The 21,278-nt window shown below is 45.1% G+C and overlaps 1 protein-coding gene across 1 annotated transcript in view; it reads right to left on the bottom strand.

Annotated features, from left to right (window-relative positions):
- Positions 1–10,856: 10,856 nt before the first annotated feature.
- The window catches only part of IL1RAPL2 (interleukin 1 receptor accessory protein like 2), a 353,680-nt gene continuing 343,258 nt past the window's right edge, over positions 10,857–21,278 (bottom strand). Inside the window, exons 10-11 of the mRNA XM_087972218.1 lie at positions 21,073–21,243; positions 10,857–11,711 (exon numbers count right to left, since the gene is read on the bottom strand). Coding sequence (XP_087828344.1) covers positions 11,011–11,711; positions 21,073–21,243 — 872 coding nt within the window. The 3' untranslated portion in view covers positions 10,857–11,010. The remainder of the gene's footprint in view (positions 11,712–21,072; positions 21,244–21,278) is intronic.

Here is a 21,278-nt window from a genome sequence, read left to right as displayed (position 1 = left end):
AGGTGGAACTTTGTCACCGTAGGACGTCAATCATAGTTTGTGTCTCCTTTGGCTGTCGGACCAGTCACCCTCAGTAATGGAATGTAAGATCTAAACCAGCCCCTAGAGCACATTTACAAACCCTAGTAGGGCAGAAAAAAAGCTGGAAAGCAGGTTGGTGGGGTGGGGAGGGAATGGGATTTTGCAGTATCCGTCCCCTGCCACGCCCACCAAGCCACGCCCACCAAGCCACGCCCACAGAACCGGTAGCACAAATTTTTGCATCCCACCACTGGTCTGCTCCCAGCTCTTTTATTCTGCAGTCTGCATTTTTCAGGCTTTTTCTTTTTTTGCCCCTTGACCCAGTTTTTTGGGGAAATTGATAAGAACCGTCCAGCCTTCCCTCTCGTTTCGCAGGAATCAAACATGGCCAGATCTCATGTCTTTGCATTTTCCCACCTTGCCAGATGTCTCTCGTGACCCACAATTGTTGGAAACGGAGACTGTCGGTGGTTTTGAGTCAGCACACAAACTCACACACCCCCCCCCAGCAGATGGGAATGTAAGATGTTTTCTAGAAAGACGAAACGAGTCGAACTTTCAATGAATCCACATCTTTTTTTTCCTGAACGGTCCTTGGCCGCCAGACGAAGAAGGTTGGGTTTGACTTCTGCTTCTCGGACCTTCCCAGCCTTTAACCTAAAACGCATCCGATAGGATTTAACTTCTGGGGAATCCGCTAAAGTCACTCGTTGCCCCTCAGTTGCAGAGAAGAAGAAGATGGGGGAAAAAATAATATAATATTTTGAATATCCAAAGCGTTTTCCTGAAAATTCTCCAGTTTTCCCTAAAAAAAAAAAATCTAGCTAAGGAAAAATAAAAAACCGCCGTGATTTCAAAATGAAGCTGCTGGTTTTCTGGTCAGGAAAACAGGGACTCAGAGGAAGCGTGCAAGGAAATGGATAAACTGCAACCCAGTTAGGGAAGTGATGGGACCCTCCCACAGGGAGTCTCGAAGCCCCTGGCCTCTCAGAGCCAGAGCTGGCTGTCTGCATGTCTGCAGAAAGTATATTTTTGTTTGTTTGCTTCTTTGTTTGCTCCTGGTAGATGATCTGTGTGAGTTGGCTGTTGTTTCCAATAGAGCGGCTGCTGGTTGAGAAAGCTGAGGGGAAGTTAGGCACCTCTTCTTCTCTTCAAGCAACCTGTCTTGTTTCAGAGTCCGGGGAAAGGTGTTGTCATACAAAAGACTTGACTCGTTTAAATTGAATGCAGCTGCATTCTTTACTCAGGGTCATGGGAGGGAGGGAGGGAGGGAGGAAGACAGGTGAGAGGGAGGGAGGGAGGGAGGAAGGAAGAGAGATGGAAGGAGGGAGGGAGGAAGAACACAGGTGGGAGGGAGGGAGGGAGGAAAACGGAAAGAGGTAGGGAGGGAGGAAGACAGATAGAAGGAGGGAAGGAGGGAGGAAGACAGGTGAGAGGGAGGGAGGAAGACAGATGGAAGGAGGGAGGGAGGAAGAACACAGGTGGGAGGGAGGGAGGGAAAGAAAACGGAAAGAGGGAGGGAGGGAGGAAGACAGATAGAAGGAGGGAAGGAGGGAGGAAGACAGGTGAGAGGGAGGGAGGAAGACAGATGGAAGGAGGGAGAGAGAGAGATGGAAGGAAGGAGGGAGGAAGACAGATGGAGGGAGGGAGACAGATGAAAGGAGGGAGGGAGGGAGGAAAACATGAGAGGGGAAGTAGGTAGGAAGAGAGATGGAAAGAGGGAGGGAGGGAGATAGAGGGAGGAAGACAATGGAAGGAGAGAGGGAGGGAGGAAGATGGAGGAAGGGAGGAAGAGAGATGGAAGGAGGGAGGGAGGAAGATGGAGGGAGGGAGGGAGGCATGGAAGGAGAGAGGGAGGAAGGAAAACAGGTGAGAGAGAGGGAGGAAGATGGAAGGAGGGAGGGAGGGAGGAAGACAGATGGAAGGAGGGAGGGAGGAAGATGGAGGGAGGGAAGAAGAAAGAGGGAGGGAGGAAGACATAGAGGGAGAAAGGAAGACAGATGGATGAAGGGAGGAAGGAAGATGAGAGGGAGGAAGGGGAGGGAGAAAGATAGAAAAGGAAGGAAGGGAGAGGGAAGGGAGGGAGGGAGGGAGGAAAGGGAGGAGAGAATAGGAAGGACCGGAGAGAAGAGAGGAGAGGAAGGTAGCACAGACAGGTGAGGTCTGAGGCATCTCCTCAGAACTATTTATGAGGCATGTACAGCTTTAGCCTAAAGATTGTCTTCCATAAAAACACCCGTAGCCAAAATACTTGGGGAGTCACAAAAAAGAGAGAAGGGGAGGCCTTCCTATCTTCCTTCACTATCGACTAGAAAAACTGAGGCACCAAGTTCCCTGCGTGGGATGGGGATGACATGGTTTAAGGAACTGCTGCTTATTTTGGAATAAAACGTGGTGTTCCTCTTCAAGGTAATAAAGAACAGAGCTGTTTCTTTTCTTACTTTCCCCCTCTCCTCTTTGTGGGAGACATAGCATTAAGTGTGGAAAGCCATTTTAATTTAACTTGCCATCTGTTTAAATTGCTCGAGACTTTATTGTTCTCCAGCTTGGCTTTCTTAAATGCTATATTGTAAAATTACTTTTAAAACAAAAAAAACACCAAAAAAAAAAAAAAAAAAACACCAAAACCAGAGCCAACCTTCAAGACTATATTACTCATGAGAAGTGCCAGAGAAACCAATGAGACAAACAACCCGGCAAGCCAATTTAAGACTCATTAATTATTGGTTGCAACTAACTTAATGCACCTGTTCCTTAGGCGTTCTCCAAGCATAGAAAGGCTGCCTATAAATATATTAATTAAATAAAGATAACAGACCAGTAGCTCATTCCAATCAAAAAGAGACGGTGTGCAAACACTGTTTTATTTCCCCAAGCCATACAATGTGAGTCTTGTTCTGGAAGTTTTCTGGTGGCAAATCTAGGAAGAAAAAAAAAACCTTGTGTGTATGGGAAAAAACCCTAGCTATATACAAAATTGTGGGCAGCTGGGTGTGCATATTAATTTGCCTCCGTGGTACCCACTTAGCACAGAGAATGGCTGCCAGGGGAATAAAACTCCTGCCCATTGCTTCTCTCGAATGAAAATTCATTAAGATGCTCTGATTAGGAACCCTGGTTTGGGGAAAAAAGGATATTCAGATGCTGGGATATGTCAACACCTATAAAGGTGTTAGGTGTGAGGAATCAGGATGCCGCATTAAGTTCTAGTTAAGATGATTTATTGTTCAAGCCTTTGGACAAAAATCCAGTTCAACTAACAGTCTGCATTAAATTGGCATTCGATAAAATTTGACGGAATTCAAGAAGGGTTGAACTTGTGACCGCTTGTGGGAATATTTTCTGACAGCGAGAGCAATTAACCAAGAGAACAGAAGTTGCCTTCAGAAGTTGTGGGAGCTTCATCACTGGAGGCCTTCAAGAAGAGACTGGGCTGCCATCGGTCAGAAATGGTGCAGGGTCTGCTTGGGTGGAAGGGGGTTGGATTAGATGACCTACAAGGTCCCTTCCAAATCTGGTATTCTATATTCAATGGGACAGAAGTTGCCTTCAGAAGTTGTGGGAGGCTTTCGAGAAGAGACTGGACTGCCATCGGTCGGAAATGGTGTAGGGTCTCCTGCTTGGGCAGGGGGTTGGACTAGATGACCTACAAGGTCCCTTCCAACTCTGATTATCTGTTATCTGTATCTAAAATAATGACTCTGTATTGATTCAAGAATTCCAGCCGAAGCAAGAGTTACAGATCAAGAAAACATCCAAGGAGAACACCATTGTAGAACATCTCAACTGAACAACAGAATAACAGAGTTGGAAGGGACCTTGGAGGTCTTCTAGTCCAACCCACTGCTCAGGCAGGAAAAACTATATCATTTCAGGCAAATGCTTGTTCAATCTCTTCTTAAAAAAACACCAGTGTTGGAACAGCCACCATTTCTAGAGACTAGCCATTCCACTGGTTAGTTGTTCTCACGGTAAGGAAATGTCTCCTTAGTTCTAGGTTGCTTCTCTCCTTGATTAATTTCCATCCATTGCTTCTTGTCCTGCCTTCAGGGGGCTTTGGGGAATAAGTTGAACTTCTCTTCTTTATGGCAGATATTGGAACCCTGCTATCATGTCAGCCGTGGTCCTTCTTTTCATTAAACCAGACATCCCCAATTCCTGCAACCGTTCTTGATATCTTTCAGCCTCCTAATTGTCTTTGTTGCTCTTCTCTGGTCTCTCAAAATGTTAACTTGCAATGAGCTTTGCTCTGTTTAGTAAGGACCCTCCAAGCTAACTTCTTTTAGAGTCTCTCTCTCTCTCTCTCTCTCTCTCTGTGTGTGTGTGTGTTTCCTCTGGCAGATCCTGGCTGTAAAAATACACAGGATATCCAAAAGGAGATGTTGAAAAAGTAACTTCCTTTTAAACCAGTGCCTAAGCAGCCAGACAAGCAAATGCAGCTGAATAAGGTTTTCATGTGTTAAAAACAAATATATCATTCAAACCATTTGCTGCATTCATTCCTACAGCGCTCATTCCCCCCCCTCTTTCTTTAAAAGAAGGCATACAAAGAAGTGTATACAGGTTGTCCTGGACTTACGACTGTAACTGGGAGAAGAATTTCTGTGGCTAAATAAGGCAGTTGCTGAGTTATGCCCAATTTCACCAGCATTTATTTATTTGTTTGTTTATTTAATTTGTCAAGAGCTTACAATATAACAGAAACAAGAACAAACATAAGTTTAAATACAAGAAATAGGAACTAATAAATGGGGACAATAGGACAGGAACGGTAGGCACGATGGTGCACTTATGCATGCCCCTTACAGACCTCTTAGGAATGGGGTGAGGTCAATAGAGGTTAGTTGGAGGGTAAAGGTGTGGCGGGGGGGGAGTTGATCAGGTGACAACAGAATCAGGTAGTAAGTTCCAGACATTGACCACCCTGTTGCAGAAATCGTACTTCCTGCAATCAAGCTTGGAGTGGTTTACATTTAGTTTATATCTGTTCTGTGCTCTTGTGTTGTTATGGTTAAAGCTGAAATATTCATTAACTGGTAAGACATTGTAACATATGATGTAACAGCCTTTTTTTGCCACAACTGTTAAGCAAATCATGCCAGTGAAGTGAATCATGCATTACCATCTTTGAAAAACTATTTATGGAATGCACTTTTGGTTTCCAAGCTGCCGCACTGCTCTTTCAAGACCCCTTTCCCCCCTTCCCTTTCTGCTGGCAACTCTAAAAAGACCATAGAAATATTTTATGAGTTGACATATGTCCCTGGTTGGACCAAAAACAACAACAACAAAAATTAGGGCATGGGATTTTAAAACTTAGTGGTGGGATGAAATGGAAGAGGCACCAGAAAACCCATGTTTGCTGCAGTTCTGTTTCTGGCAGCTGAACTGGCTGACCCTTGCAAATTTGAGCAATGTTCCCACACGCTCAGTTGCACCATCTGACTCTACCCTGTGCCAGGCGTGTGCGTCAGGAGACAGTGTTGCAACTGTTTTTGTCAAGCTTGGTTTCTATTCCCAAGTTGCCCACCTGGTATTTCACAGCCAACTGGGCATGCGGCGTGGAAGCCAAAAAATAAAAACAAAACAAACCAGGAAATTACATCCTTGAGTGTCTCGGATGGAGAAGTAGCATCCTTTCTTTTCCTGCATATCAAAGCAATAACAATTGCAGTAGCTCTTAAGACTTATATATTGCTTCATGGTGCTTTACAGGAGAAGAGAAGAGAAGAGAAGAGAAGAGAAGAGAAGAGAAGAGAAGAGAGAGAAAGAAGAGAAGAGAAGAGAGAGAAGAGAAGAGAGAGAAGAGAGAGAAGAGAAGAGAAGAGAAGAGAAGAGAAGAGAGAAGAGAAGAATTGGAAGGGATCTTGGAGGTCTTCTAGTCCAGCCCCCTGTTCCAATGCCCTGCTCAGGCAGGAAACTCTATACCACTTCAGACAAATGATTGTCTGGTCTCTTCTTAAAAACTTCCAGTGTTGGAGAATTCACAACTTCTGAAGAATAGAATAGAATAGAATTCTTTATTGGCCAAGTGTGATTGGACACACAAGGAATTTGTCTTGGTGCAAATGCTCTCAGTGTACATAAAAGAAAAGATACATTCGTCAAGAGTCAAGAGTCATCACAGTAAATTATAGTTATCTCGCAAAGTATGAATGAACAAAATTACAGTCAAATGATTGTTTAATAGTGATACTAGGGTATTCAATTTTTGATTGATAATATGAGTTATTATGCAATGTAACTGTAATTCAGACTATGAATTGGATGCACAAAAAATTTGTAAACCAACCGACACACTGCTTGTACACTTATGAAAGAAAGCTGGATGTTTTTATGTTTTGTTTTTGTTTGTCTTTAAAAACCAATAAAACTTTTAAAAAAAAGAGTCAAGAGTCATCAGGTGCAATACTTAATAACCTGTTCCACTGAGTAAATGTCCTCACTGTCAGGAAATTTCTCAATTCCAGGTTGCTTCTCTCCTTGATTAGTTTGTACCCATTGCTTCTTGTCTTGTCTTCAGGAGTTTTGGAAAATAGGTTGACTCCCTCTTCTTTGGGGCATTTCCTGAAATACTGGAATACTGCTATCCTGTCACCCCTGGTCCTTCTTTTCATTAAATTAAGGTAAAGGTTCCCCTCACACATATGTGCTAGTCGTTTCCAGCTCTAGGGAGCCGTGCTCCTCTCCGTTACAAAGCCGAAGAGCCAGCACCGTCCGAAGACATATACCCAAGTCCAGCAATTTCAAGTCTCACCTGGCTATTCCTTCTTTGCTTCCCGATCCGCTGGGAAATTCCTACCTGCAGTGTTTTTCCTGCGGACCAAGACCCTGTGTGCTGACCAGGATTCCTCCATCTTTAGACACATGGCTTGAAGTAAAAAAAAAACAACACTCTCTGAACTTGATTCAGAAGTGCTGACCAGGAAGAACTGTTGATCATTTTTTTGTGTGAATCAAATGCCCAATTTTGGGGAAGACCAAGTTTCCCATTTACTATACAGATAGTCCTTGACTTATGACTGCAAGTGAGCCCAAAATTTGCTGCTGTTCAGTGAGACACTCATTAAGTGAGCTTTGTCCCATTTTAAGACCTTTCTTGCCACCGTTGTGAAGTGAGCCACTGCATCTGTTTAGTAACTGTTCTGACCCAGGCTTCGTCAAACTTAATAAAACACAAACTGAATTTAAAAGTAAAACCTTTTTTTAATGTGATGCTGGGAATTACTTGCATTCCCAGCCAAAACTCATTATACTGTACAGTTCCTCCAGATAAGAGGATGCTTTTCAGTGCTGTAGAATGCTGCCAAGAAACAGAAGTCTGATTAAGGCTAACAAAAACCAACCGAAGTACCAGAAAAAAACCAACCAGAGTACACAGAGCTTCAAGGAGGTCTCGGAATCTATCAAACGACTTTGCTTCCTGCAAAGCGTTCGTCATTAAGGTCTGACTTTTATCCCTTTTATCCCTTTTATCTCAGCCTTACTCCCAAGTTGCCCCTGCTGCTTCAGCTGCTCTTGCCTTCTAGCAGCTCTGTGCACATGCGCACTGGGAACAGGCTCCCCTTGTTCCTCTGCCTTGCTGCTGCCAGACTCTGAAGGCTCCAAAGGCTCCCATTTGGCAGCCCCCCACTCCCAGATGGTCCTGGCCCCATCCCTGCGTCGAATGCAGGACCCTCGTCCGAGTCCTTGCCTGACTCTCTGACTGGTTCCCTTTCGTCCTCACTGTCAAAGACCTCTGCTGTCCGCACCAGATGCCAGCAAACCACAATACTAACAAGGTTGGTAAGTGAATCCAGATTTCTCCATTGACTTTGCTTGTCAGAAGGTCACAAAAGGGAATCACATGACCCCTGGCACACAGGAACCGTCATAAATATGAATCAGTCGCCAAGCATCTGAATTTTGTTCATGTGACCATGGGGATGGCACAAGTCATGAGTGTGAAAAACGGCCATAAGTTGCTTTTTTTCCAGGGCCGTTGTAATTTTGAATGGTCGCTAAATGAACTTTACTACCTGTACACATCTCTATACACATAAATCCTGAAATGTTAGATTTCTATGGAGATTCTCAGCCATCCAGGTCATGGCTGGCCCAAAGGTGGTTTTTTTTTTTTTTTTTTTCCAAGAGGCAACTGGACTTTCTGGTTTTTTCTTTGAAGAGGTTTCGCTTCTCATCCGAGATGCTTCTTCAAGTTCTCTCAGAAGCTTCTTCTGCTCTCAGAGCTGAAGAATCTTCTTCGATGAGAAGTGAAATGCCTTCAAAGAAAAAAATTCAGAAGCTATATGTTCAATATTTATTTTTTTCCAAACAGCCAGACTACAATATATATCTTTTTGCAATGTCCTCATTCTATTGCTGTAGAAGTGACAACATTGCCAAGGAGATATAATGGTTTAGCAAATGAATGGATGTAATGAGGCTGTTCAGAGAGTTTTGAAGTCGATCAAATTCTTTCTTGCCCCAAACCCACAATCCATTTTTCTAAATGCGTTCCTTTTATAGTTTATCTTGGACTCCACTCTGTTTCTCTGCTACCTAGAGGCATCAAGCAATTAAAATACAGTAGGTGGCTGATTAACAGGAATAAATATAAGAGGAAGGAGTTTAAAGCCAATTAGAAACAACAACAACATCCAAACTGACAAATTGAACGAAGCCTGGTAGAACCCAATCAGTTGATGGCCTGACCTTCCCTACACACAGCAAACACACAGATTCTCCAAAGCAGAAGGAAATATCTTGTAAAAGAGATGACGAACTTGGGGATTGCTAGACTTACGTTCCCAAGCAGAATGGAAATGGTGAAGGTTGCTGGGAAATGTAGTTCAGCAATATCTGGGTTTTCTTTTTTTAACAGATGCCCAGGGGTAGGATTCAAAAACCCTGCAGATGCCCGAGATCAATAATTGAGGGTGGGGCAAGAGAGAAAGAGACCATTGTGGGTGCGATATCACACCCATAAATCAGATTATCATTTCTTATTTTCTTTTCTCTCCTCGGCCAGGCTTTTGCAGTTGTGAATACAAGCCTCTCCAGCTGCTATTTGGTGTCCTTCACTCCCCACCCAACCCTTTAAGAGGCATGTTCAACGAAAATCTTGCAAGAGGGCCCCATTTTGAGAGGAGGGGCTCCCAAAAGCCAAAGATCCACCACTCATAAATATCCCCCCGTAAAATATATTCTGAAAAAAAAATGTTGTGTTGCAGAGGCCATTTATACTCATTGCTTCTCAACCTGAATGTCATCACATGAAAAGTCCATGAAAGCTTGAAGAAATGTTATGACTTGAACCTTGAGGGTCTGTGGCCATGGTATTTAAAGGGGTTGTGTGGTGAAGAAAATGTTGAGAACCACGGTTCCAAGTCAGTGTTCTTTAACCTTGGCCACTCTTAAGATGTGTGGACTTCAATTCCCAGAATTCCCCCAGCTAGGCTGGCTGGGGAACTCTGGGAATTGAAGTCCAACACATCTTAAAATTCTAATTTCTTACTCTAAGGAAGTAATACAGAAGGAAAAAAAACACTAAAGAAGTAATACAGATGTCAAGCAAACAGGTGGTTTTTCAACGTCCTGTTTCTAAGACAATGAAAGCATTATGGCTTGGAATGATAAATTGAGGAGCAATTTTGATTTTCCAGGAATGTAAGAACTGACAGAAACTGGGACACAAACTCTTGAGTAACCTTTTATTAGTGTAAATGCTTACTCCCGTTTTCGATGATTATCAATGCAAATGTTATTTTGACTGGTAACCAAAACAATTCAACACTTTTGGTTGTGAGTATTGCTGTGCTTTTTTGTGTGTGTTTTGTTGTTTTGTTCCTTGCTCTCTTTTCTAGGCTGACATTTTCCTATCAAAACTTCAACCTTGTAAACCATTACCCACCTTTTTTAACCAGGAAAAGAAAAAAGGAACCCAAAATAATAACAACCCTGTGCAGATGCTATGTGACCATTTAGTACATTAAGTCGAGAAGATTTAGGAAATGTTCAGATCTGCAGACTGTGAACAACACCGTGATCTCAGCACATCAAATGCAACAGGAAGGAAGTTCCTAAGACACCCAAGAAGCCAGAATTAATTCACATTTTCCAAAATTTACAGAAAATTAAAGGGCGGTCAACTTCCTAAGAATTGAAGAAAACACAATGACAACCGTTGCGAACGATGGGAGAATTAGTTTGAGAACGAAATGACAAATAATTGTTGAGCAGATGATATCTTTTCCAGCCATGGGGATTGAAGAACAAAAACCAGAGGTTACCATCTAAGTTTTTGCGTGGTCCATCTTCCATAACAACATGGTGTTTGTTAATCTTGTAGATCTTCTATGGTGCATCCTTGGTGGGAATGGTCCTTTAGCACAATGCAAAATGCGAGACTTATTTTTTTGTCACTACTTGTGTTTCATATGTATGATGGGTATGCTTCCTAAGTTCTTTCTATTTAAAAAAAACCATTTAAACTTATGTACTAATATATATATATATATATATATGTATATATAAATATGGAGTCTTACTCTATTGTATATAGCATTGGAAGTCAACTCATTGTCAACTTACTTCAAAATACTATTTAATCCCATATTCCCTTTTTCTTTCTTTCTTTCTTTCTTTCTTTCTTTCTTTCTTTCTTTCTTTCTTTCTTTCTTTCTTTCTTTCTTTCTTTCTTTCTTTCTTTCTTTCTTTCTCTTTCTCTCTCTCTCTCTCTTTATAATAAAGCGCAAATCATTCTGTACATTAAAAGACAGGAAACTCAGAAGTCGGCTAAAAAAGTAGGCTCCCCCCCCTTATTAATAATTTTGTAAATGTAAACAAAGAGAGGTTCAAGTATAAAAGCGAGTTACTTTGTGACTTGGCAAAAGAGTTTGGCACCTGATGACATGGGTTTAAAAGGTTATTTTTGTTTTGTTTTGTTTTGCTTTGTTTTAAGGAATTCTGGCTCATTGCGAAGCCGGCCGAAAGAAGTCTAGATCTCTGCTACCATATATCGCTGGTGAAACTCAACTCTCTCGTGGATAAGGGGAGCAAAGAAGGGTTTCTGTGGAAGTCCTGGACATCCTTCACACTGCTGTTCAGCGGCAACTGCCCGTTGAGAAGTGTCAGGGGTATATTGCAGTAAGTGTGGTGGTTACTGCTTATGGCAGCGAGCGGGAGAGTCGCGGACTGCACGTTGTAGTCGTAACCTCTGCAGTAGTGTCTCATCTGTGCTGTGTTGGTGGGCGGATAATCGCCCAAGTCTGCCTGAGATGAAATTAAAGTAGCAGAAGTGTCCGTCACTGCGATGGAAGGCACTGTTTGGAGGTCAGCAAAGAGACCCTGCTCGGCGGAATCCAGGACTTGGCGCCGCGAGATCACTTCTTTCTTCTTAGCCGGCATCTCATAGAGCAAATGTTTCCAAAATTTAGAATTTGGCTTGTTACTTTGGGGCCCTTTCCACGGGATGACCGAGAAGAGTTTGATGCTGTGCTTCAAGGATTCCACCTCTTGGTAGTTGACTTTCCCTCTCAGCTGGGGGCACTCGATGAAAATGACTTTGATCTCCCCGCCGAGGAGCATGTTGTGGAGTCGGTTTTCCATCTCGAAAATACTCCACCCTCGTCGGAGTACGTAATCCGGCGTGAGGACAATCAGGATACGGCGGCTTTGTTCTATGCATCGGGTGAGGTCTTCGAGATAGGCTGCAAATCATAAGATGGACAGTAAAGTAGAGAAGTACACATGGGAGAGAAAAGATAAAACTTTGCAATCAAAATAAGGGGAGTGGAGAAGGGAACGGATTAATCTTTCTTGATCAGGGCCACCAACAGTTTAAATGTCAAGATAACTCCGCCTCCCTTGTTTTCACTGGGCTTGATCACTCCTTCAACTGAGCTCTGATGGCCGAGTCTAATTTCAAGAGCCATCAAGGTGGAGAACTTTGGAAAAAACTTTTTCTGGACATGAGCTCCTAAGAGTTCGTTGTGGTTCGCCAGCAGCCTGTGCAGACAGCAGTGGAATTGGACAGTAGGGAAGAACAGGAACCAGTCTGGGAGTCTGGGGAGGACTTGGATGAGGGTCCCGCATCCGATGCAGAGATGGGGCCAGGACCATCTGGGAGTGGGATGCTGACTCTGGAGCCTCCAAAATCTGGCAGCAGCGAGGCAGAGGAACAGGGGGAGCCTGATCCCAGTGCGCGTGTGCCCAGAGCTGCTAGAAGGCAAGAGCAGCTAAGACAAAAGGGGTGACAAAAGTAAGGCTTGGAGGTGATTGCCCCTTCCATAAGGTATAAAGGACAGGCAAAGATAAAGAAACCTTTGCAGGAAGCAAAGTTATTCACTCTGTTCGGATTAAACCTTCAAGCTTGTGTTGGTTTTTTACAGTTCATTTGGCACTTTAGTTGTTGGCAGCAATTCAAAGGAAAGACAGGTGGGTGCTTATCTCGAGGGACTGCTTGGGACTCATTACAGGCTGGGAATGAAAATGATTCCCAGCGTTGAAACAAAACAAGCGTTGTTTGGACTAAGCATGTGCTTGATTATGGTCTCAGGAAGCCTTGGTCAGAACAGAGTTGGAGAAATGCTGGGTATCTATCCTGGCCTTTCCATAATCACAAAGTCACCTGCATGGACAGCAGATTGGACTTTCTTGATGTTTCTGCATCAGGTCTGAACATCTCTACCACTCCTTGATGATATTCCCCCTTCCAAAGGGGTCCCCCTGCTAAAATTAACATGTTCTCTCCCCCTCTCTAGAAGAAGTTGACTTAACCTCATGTGTCTTTCAAAGTCGTAGGGTGAATTTCGGCTCCACGTGTTGTGTGAACCACATTAGGGTCAGGCGGAAGCTGCTAGAAATTTGCAGCCCAGCGTATACTGGAGGCCCACCAACTTGGGGAAAGCCTAGTTTAGGGATTTACACATTGCCAAACGACCCTTTCTCCTCGCCCATGTTGTGCAAATGGCAGGCATGACTTGGTTTCTGGTACTTTATGGATTGCTGAGTTTGGGTTGGATTAGCGTTTGATCCCAGGAACACACAATCTCTTTTAGTCAGGGGTGGCCTTCAAAAATGTTAGCAATGGGTTCTCTGCCCAGTTGCTGGGTGGGCGTGGCCATGGTGGGCGTGGCCTAGTTGGCCTCCTGCACCATGATGGCAGTGGTGGGGGGCTTTTCATCCTCCCTGGGCTCCGGAGGCTCTTTGGAAGCCAGAAATGGACCCATTTCCAGCCTTCCTGAACTTCTAGGAGGCCCGTATTTCACCCTCCCTGAGCCTCTGTGTGCACCCTGCACTTACCTGCACCCAAAATGGGCCACATGGGGACTCATGTGGGGGCGGGTGGGACCAGCCAGGAATGGGAGTTGGGGGTTCTTCGAACTGCAGGGGAATCTTAGCTAGGGGCTGTCCCGAAACCCCTGTGAACCCCCAGCAGACCCACCCCTGCTTTTAGTCATAGAGGGAGAAGATTTGGAGGCACAGGGTTTGCTCGGCAGCTGAGCGCTTTGCAACGCTCGGTGGGACAACCTAGCCAAAATCCTACTCTACTTACTTCTTTCAACTCTCCTTCCATTGGAAGATAGGGGCACCAGTTGGAAGAAGAGCCTGCAGAAGAAAGAGCACATAGTAGGGGTTGTTCCGGATGGAACTCATCCCATGTACATCTGGGTTGGGTGGGGTTGGCCAAAAAAAAAAAAAAGAGAAAATCATGGACCAGAACTAGCAACATCGATAAATACACAGACACATGGACACACACAGACAAGACACACAATACTGTTTTGGAGGCTACAGATGGAGAAGATTCCTAACTGGGGTACAGACATCTTGCTCCCTAGAGTCAAATGTATATAAAATGTAAGTGACCGGAAGAGGGAGAGGAGAGGAGAACAAGGTCTCATCAAGGTCAGATCTGTTCGACTGAATCTGGAGCTGATCTGGGCTTGTCGTGCAAGTGATGTTCACATTTTGGTACAGTGTGCGCGGACAAATCCTTCTGTCTCTTTTGCGTTCCAGTTTGAATGAAATGGGCAGGAACTTTTCCCGCATGCAAAATGATCTGAGCTGATCTGCTCTTTCTGATGACAAGCATCGCCTTGGAGTTCCTCTCCGGAGATCCAACGTGGAAGTTTGCCTCCCTTATGAAGCGTGCTCTGTCCTACGAGAGCTCAACTGAGCTGGTGCAGGCTGACTCTGCCCACTGACAGCAGTTCGATCCTGACCGGCTCAAGGTTGAACTCAGCCTTCAATCCTTCCGAGGTGGGTAAAATGAAGACCCAGATTGTTGGGGGCAAGAGGCTGATTCTGTAAACCGCTTAGAGAAGGCTGTAAAAGCACTGTAAAGCGATATATAAGTCTAAGTGCTATTGCTTGCAAAGGAAGGAAGGAAGGAAGGAAGGAAGGAAGGAAGGAAGGAAGGAAGGAAGGAAGGAAGGAAGGAAGGAAGGAAGGAAGGAAGGAAGGAAGGAATGGGGAGGGAGAAAGGGAGGTAAGTCATAGTGGTGCAGTTGTTACAATGCAGTATTGCAGGCTGACCCTGCCCACTGACAGCAGTTCGATCCTGACCGGCTCAAGGTTGACTCAGCCTTCCATCCTTCTGAGGTGGGTAAAATGAGGAGCCAATTCTAAATCGCTTAGAGAGGACCGTAAAGCACTGTGAAGCGGTGGATAAGTCTAAGTGCTGTTGCTATTGTGCTTCCTTCCTTCCTTCCTTCCTTTCTCTCTTCCTCCCTCCCTCCCTTCCTTCCCAGTGATTAGAATGCAGTATTGCAGCCTAACTGCCCACTGCCAGGAGTTCAATCCTGACCTGCTCAAGGTTGACTCAGCCTTCCATCTTTCCAAGGTTGGCAAAATGAGGACCCAGTTTGTTGGAGGGAGCAATAGGCCGACTCTATAAACCACTTAGAGAAGGCTGTAAAGCAGTGGTGGGATTCATTTTTTTTAAAAACCACCAGTTCTGTGGGCGTGGCTTGGTGGGCGTGGCAGGGGAAGGATGCTATAAAATCTCCAGTCAGAGGTGGTGTTTGCCGGTTCTCTGAACTACTCAAAGTTTCCACTACTGGTTCTCCAGAACTGGTCAGAACCCGCTGAATGCCACCTCTGCTGTAAAGCACTGTGAAGCGGTATATAAGTCTAAGTGCTGCTGCTATTGCTAACTGCAGACATTGTATGGATGTGTGGTTACTGATTCCCCCATACCTATTTCACAAGAGAACAGGCAAGTAAGCAAAAGCTGAGTGAGGAGGTGGAAAACTGGTATACATCACAAAGACTGGATGTGGGGAACTTGGACAAAAGTGGGTGCTTTGGCTTCATGGGTGGATAACCCCTAGTAAGACTCCGAAAAAACTTACATTCTTCTCCCCGTGGATTTGAGTGAAATTCCTAAATGACATGCATATTGGATTGCGGACTTCAATCCCAGTTACAGCTAATCCTCAATTTATTTTATTGTATTTATTTCTTTTGTCAAGTATGCATTTGACAATACATATAAGTGTCATGCCCTATTAGAGACTGACTCCAAAGGAGAGGAGGAACAGTCGACAGGGAGTGGAAGTGTGGCTCTGGAGGTTGTGGAGGAGGCCACGGAAGGGCAGAGGCCGGCTGGGCAGTCCGAGAAAGACCCAGGCCCATCCCCTCTCCATCCTAGGGCACGCAGGGAGGAGAGGATAAGGGAGAGACGAGAGTGGCATGGTCTATGGGGGAGGAAAGGGCCTTCATCCCCTTCATGGGCTGCAGCTGTGAGAACTGGTTAAAAGGACAGACATGCGTATGGGCCAGTGCTGGAAACAAAGCATGGAAATATCTCTAGTCTGTCGTTCCTCTCTGAGTTTGGCGTCCTTCCCAGTGTGTGGTCCGATATCTGTGGACGTCTTCAAGCCCTTATCTTGCCTGGTTCCCGTAATTGCTTCAGTGTGGTTTGTGTTGTTTTTTTCTAGTTATAATTTATAGGCATTTTTAGTTTAAACAGCATTTCCTCCTTTTCGTAACTGCTTGTGGGGGAGTTTTTTTGTCTCCAGTCAAGGATACTTGGAGCTTTGAAGCAAAGTGAAGGAATAAAAGAGGCTTCACCTGTTTTTTGTGACTGTGTTATTTTGTATCCCACCCTGGGTCATCACAGCTTATGATGGTTGCAGCCTCCCCAGGGTCACGTGATCAACATTCAGATGCTTGGCCACTGACTCGTGACTTATGATGGTGGCTCTGTCCTGAGGTCCAGGGAATCTGGTTTTGCGGCCTCCTGACAAGCGAAGTCAGCAGGGAAACTAGAATCCCTTAACCATCGTGTGATCAACTCAACAACTGCAGGGATTCCAACTGTGAAGAGAAAGGCCACAAAATGGGGGCAAAACTAATTTCGCCGCTGTCTCGCTGAGCAGAGGAAATTTGGGCTCAACGCCGGTCATTAAGTCGAGGAATCTCCTGTGAATCCCCTCTGCCTTTTTTTTTTAAAATCCTGACCCCCAAAATAAAATGGATTCTACAACATTCCCTCAGACCGCTGGGAAGCGAGTCTTTCGTAAAATCCGCTTCTTGCTATTCCGTTCGCGGCGTCTTCCGACTGCCGCCTCGACTATCAATCTCAGGAACTAGAACAACACTGCCAGGTATGTTCGTCAGCCTGAACATTCATGCTTTTTCCTCCCCCCCCCCCCCACCCCCATAAGACAGCACAACCCCGTTGGCATTTCCTAATGACCAGAAGCTGTCAAACCCAATCTTTCCTCCCTGGCCAAGAAATCAAGAAACAATTCTCAGCAAAAGGCCTTTTAGAAGATGCGTCTCTGCATCAGCTAGGCTGGAAGAGAAGAGTGTCGTTCCGTTTTACCCTTTAGTGTTATTTTGCGTGACAGGGACCTCTATATACTGTGTTTCCCCAAAAATAAGACCGTGTCTTGTATACTTTTTTTGCCATGAAAAAAGGCACCAGGTCTTATTTTCGGGGGATGTCATCCACTGACTAATCTCCCTTGGGTGTGTTGGTCCCAGCCTCCTTTTCGTGGTCAGAGGCCTTCAGGAACTTCTTCTTCTGTGGCCGGCAAGGCTTTCCTGAAGGCCTCTGCAGCCAATAACAGAGCTCTGGATCGATCTGGGAAATCCTTGCCGGCTGCAGAAGAAATGGGCTGGCAAGGCAGGTGTCGGGGTATGCAATGCCTGGCTACAACTGTCCAAAGGTAAGTAGTAGGACAGCTCCACCTCCCGTCGCCACCCTAGCTTAAATTTTACTTTTATCTTAATTAGGGCTTTTTGGGGGTGGTGGTAGGGCTTATATTGGTGCATGTGTAAAAATCAAGCTAGGACTTATTTTCAGGATAGGTCGTATTTTTAATATATATGTAAAAGAGAGGGTGACAACTCTCCAGGGGTCGTCAAGCTTTTTAAAAAGGGGGCCAATTCATGGTCCCTCAGACTGTTGGGGGGGCCCAGAACAGATGGGTGGGCATGGCTAGGTGGCCGTGCGACTGGGTAGGTGTGGCCAGTTGAGCAGTCCATTAAACAATACACACAAATTAAACTTTAAATTAAACTTTGGGGGTGGAAAGCAGGTTAGGGAAGGGATGTGGCTGCCTTGGGGGTGTGTGAGGGAATTCTCTTTGTGTGTGTGTGTGTGTGTGTGTGTGTGTGTGTGTGTGTGTGTGTCCCTCTTTCTCTCTCTGTCTCTCTCTCTCTCTCAGGGGGGCGGAAAGGAACCCCTGGTGCAAATCTGTTGTCCAGAAGTTGATGAGTGGCGCGTCGAAGACCAGCTGGCCGGTGGAGGAATCCCGCGGTGTCCCCAAAAGGCCAGCCAGTGGGTGGGTGAGGGGGCAGCTCTCCTCTTCCAATCCAGTCATCCTCCACCTCCAGTAGCACTCTGCTGGCCTCCAGAAGGCAGGTGGGGGCCGGCAGGTAAGTGGGGAGATGGTGATGTGGGTGGGGCAGCCTCGTGGTCCCACGCGGGCTGGACTAATGGCTTTAGTGGGCCATATCCAGCCCATGGGCCATAATTTGAGGACCCCTGCTCTAAACCGATGTCTTCTGGATGTTGTTGACTGCAACTCCCATCAGCCTCAACCAGCGTGTTCCGCAGCAGGTGTGATGGGAGTTGTGGCACAAAATACGAAAATTGTACAGATAGAACTATCTTGCCCTTGAGTTGTGCAGAATGTTGACTTGTAATGTGGGAAAGGATCATTTAGGACACCAAGATTGATCTTCTGGTCAACACAAGAATCCAGACATCCCCGAGGAATGAGCGTCCAACTTCTGCTAAGAGAATTCAGTTGTCTCCCATTCTGGGATCATCAATAAATCAAAACAGCTTGGATTTCCTTCCTTCTCTAAATGAGTAGGCAACCAAAATCTACTCCAGCCAATTTGACACTATGCATAAATGTCATTGCTATTATCCAATGGGTTGATTCTGCTTCCATAAATGAACTATCCCACCTGATATTTGAGTGGTTGGTCTTGTGTAGCTGGCCTTTGCAACTCCTTGAGACAAGACCTGGTCCAGGCTTCTTATCTGAGTCAAAATATCCCACCCCCACCCCAAGAATTTTTTGGCTATGTTTATACTGTATGTCACATCACAATGGGATTTAGCAGAATGGGTGAATTAAGACACTGGTATTTGTAAGCATGTTTTGAGGCTGGGTTTAATGTGCTAACCCAAGCACTGCAGTTGATTCAACAAGCAGTTATGGATAAGCCATCATTTAGCCTAAATGTGGACACTCAACCAGAGCCTTCCCCGATTCTTCATTTGTTCTTCTAACAGGGTTGGCTGGTTCCAAGAAACCTACCATCCAGGCTTTCTCAAGAAATAACACATTCTACAGTCTGTCCTTTGATTTGTACAATTTTTTGCCTTAAGTGTGCAAGCCCAAGACAGCACCCTGCCAATAAACTAGCTGCGGTGGTACAGTGGTTAGAGTGCAGTACTGCAGGCTACTTCTGCTGCCTGCCGGCTGCTTGCAATTTAACAGTTCGAATCTCACTGGGCTCAAGGTTGACTCAGCCTTCCATCCTTCCGAGGTGGGTAAAATGAGGACCCAGTTTGTTGGGAGCAAGAGGCTGACTCTGTAAACCGCTTAGAGAAGGCTGTAAAAGCACTGTAAAGCGGTATATAAGTCTAAGTGCTATTGCTATTGCCACTAAGTCCAAGAATAATCTAGGGAGCTCTCTTGAAGCATAGCAAAAAAAACAACAAACAAAAAACCCTGTTAGCTCTATTCTATGAATTGTTCTCATTCTCTGACTTTAAGAGTTGTATTTCCTGAGAGAATACGGTCTTGTTTAATTGCTCCAGGTTAAAGCCGATGAAAGATGCATTTAATGTGAACAACAGAGTGAGCATCTCAGACGCATTCCAAGTTGACTTTCCCTGCCAGATCCAGGAGCTTCTGTGGGTTGCAAAAAACCCAAGCTGGCTTGGAATGAAATCAGCCCAATTTAAATTCTGCACCATCATCATTAGCGGGTGATTAAGCATTCCTTAATCTTCTGCATGAAAGCATCAAATCTGTTCAAAACTATATGAATCATTTCAGTTTTGCAAGCCAGGAAAGGAAGAAAGGAGTCAACATTATGCTGCGCTGCGAAAAAGCCAACGTGCCAGGTAGCACTGCACATTATTTTGATGATGCTTAACAACTCTCTGAAATTACAATGATGAAGATTTTTGTTGGCTCGTCTGAGTGACAGATGGACAGAGAAAGAAAATGCAATCCTGCCTTTGGAAGCACCTGTGAGGAAGCTGATTCATCTAAAGCATTTGTTCTCTTCGCTCTTCCTGTATTGACTTAAAAGTCTTTGATTCTGCTCCCTTCTTTTAAAACCAAGCTCGGAGCAACACCAGCTGTGCACAAAATTAAATCTGCTCCCCCCTCCACATGCACAGCTGTAGGCGGCGTGTAGTTATATACCTGATTCTTTGCTTTAATTTTGATTCGTTGATGAGGGTATGTGGAACTACAGCGCTACCCCGAGTGAAAATATTAACAGACGGGGCTAGCCCTGCGTGGTTGCAATCAAACAGTGTGTTTCACACACTTGGGCGAATCCAGAATGTGACTTGTTGGGTTTGGCTTAATCTTTTGCCCTACTAGGGTTTGTAAATGTGCTCTAGGGGCTGGTTCAAATATTACATTCCATTACTGACGATGACTGGCCCAATAGCCAAAGGAGACACAAACTATGATTGACATCCTACAGTGACAGAGTTCCACCTAAACCCCAAACAAACAAGAGTTTGGGATGCTTTGTTGAACCCAACTGTTATCTTTCCCTGGTCTCTTCTTTACAACTTCTCGGACTCTGAGTTTAAATGGACTGTTTGGTGTTCTCAATTCTTTCTTCTTTTTGTGAAGAACCTTCAATGGTGGGATTCAAATTTTTTTTTACTACTGGTTCTGTCGGCATGGCTTGGGGGGCGTGGTTTGGTGGAAGGTTACTGCAAAATCCCCATTCCCTCTCCACCCCGCTAACCTGCTTTCCAGCTCCATTCTCCTGTGCAGGGCAACCAAAGAAGACCCAGCCAATCAGCTGGGACTCGGGAGGCAGAGAAGAGATCAGGGAGGAGCCAGTCAGAGGTGGGATTTACCGGTTCTATAAACTACTCAAAATTTCCACTACCGTTTCTCCAGAACTGGTCAGAACTGGCTGAATACTACCTCTGCTTGGTGGGCATGGCTTGGTGGGCATGGCAGGGGAAGAATACTGCAAAAACTCCCTTCCCTTCCCACTCCAGGGGAATGATACTGTAAAATTTCCATTCCCTCCCCACCCCACTAACCTGCTTTCCAGCTCTGTTCTCCTGTGCAGGGCAACCAAAGAAGATCCAGGCAATCAGCTGGGACTCAATGGGAGGCAGAGAATAGATGGGGGTGGGGCCAGTCAGAGGGAGTATTTGCCAATTCTATGAACTACTCAACATTTCCACTACCGGTTCTCCAGAACTGGTCAGAACCAGCAGAATACCACTTCTGAGTACCTTGCTATAAATTGGGAGGGACACTCAAGAAGGATGCACTTTCTTAGCAGGATCAAGAAGTTGTCTCAAACCTCAAGTGGATCGGTACTTACTCCCAGTAGGGATGAGGTCCCGGTCTGGAATGAAGAGCTTATATCCGTACTGCTTCTCCAGAACATCTGGCAAAATTTCAAGGACAAATTGTTCTTCCTCCCGATTGTCGCGGTCTAATGTATCGGGATCGACTTTTGTGTATGACAAGTAGGCGTCGTATTCTTTGTTGTCTGCAAATAAAACCACAAAGTGTGGGAAGAGAAGG

This window comes from Notechis scutatus, chromosome 10 (assembly GCF_049901735.1).
Source record: "Notechis scutatus isolate UNSWTSFEM ecotype Mainland chromosome 10, rNotScu1.2, whole genome shotgun sequence".
Lineage (NCBI taxonomy): Eukaryota > Metazoa > Chordata > Lepidosauria > Squamata > Elapidae > Notechis > Notechis scutatus.
The sequence above is the reverse complement of the archived record's forward strand: the minus strand, read 5'-3'. Positions and strand labels throughout refer to the sequence as shown.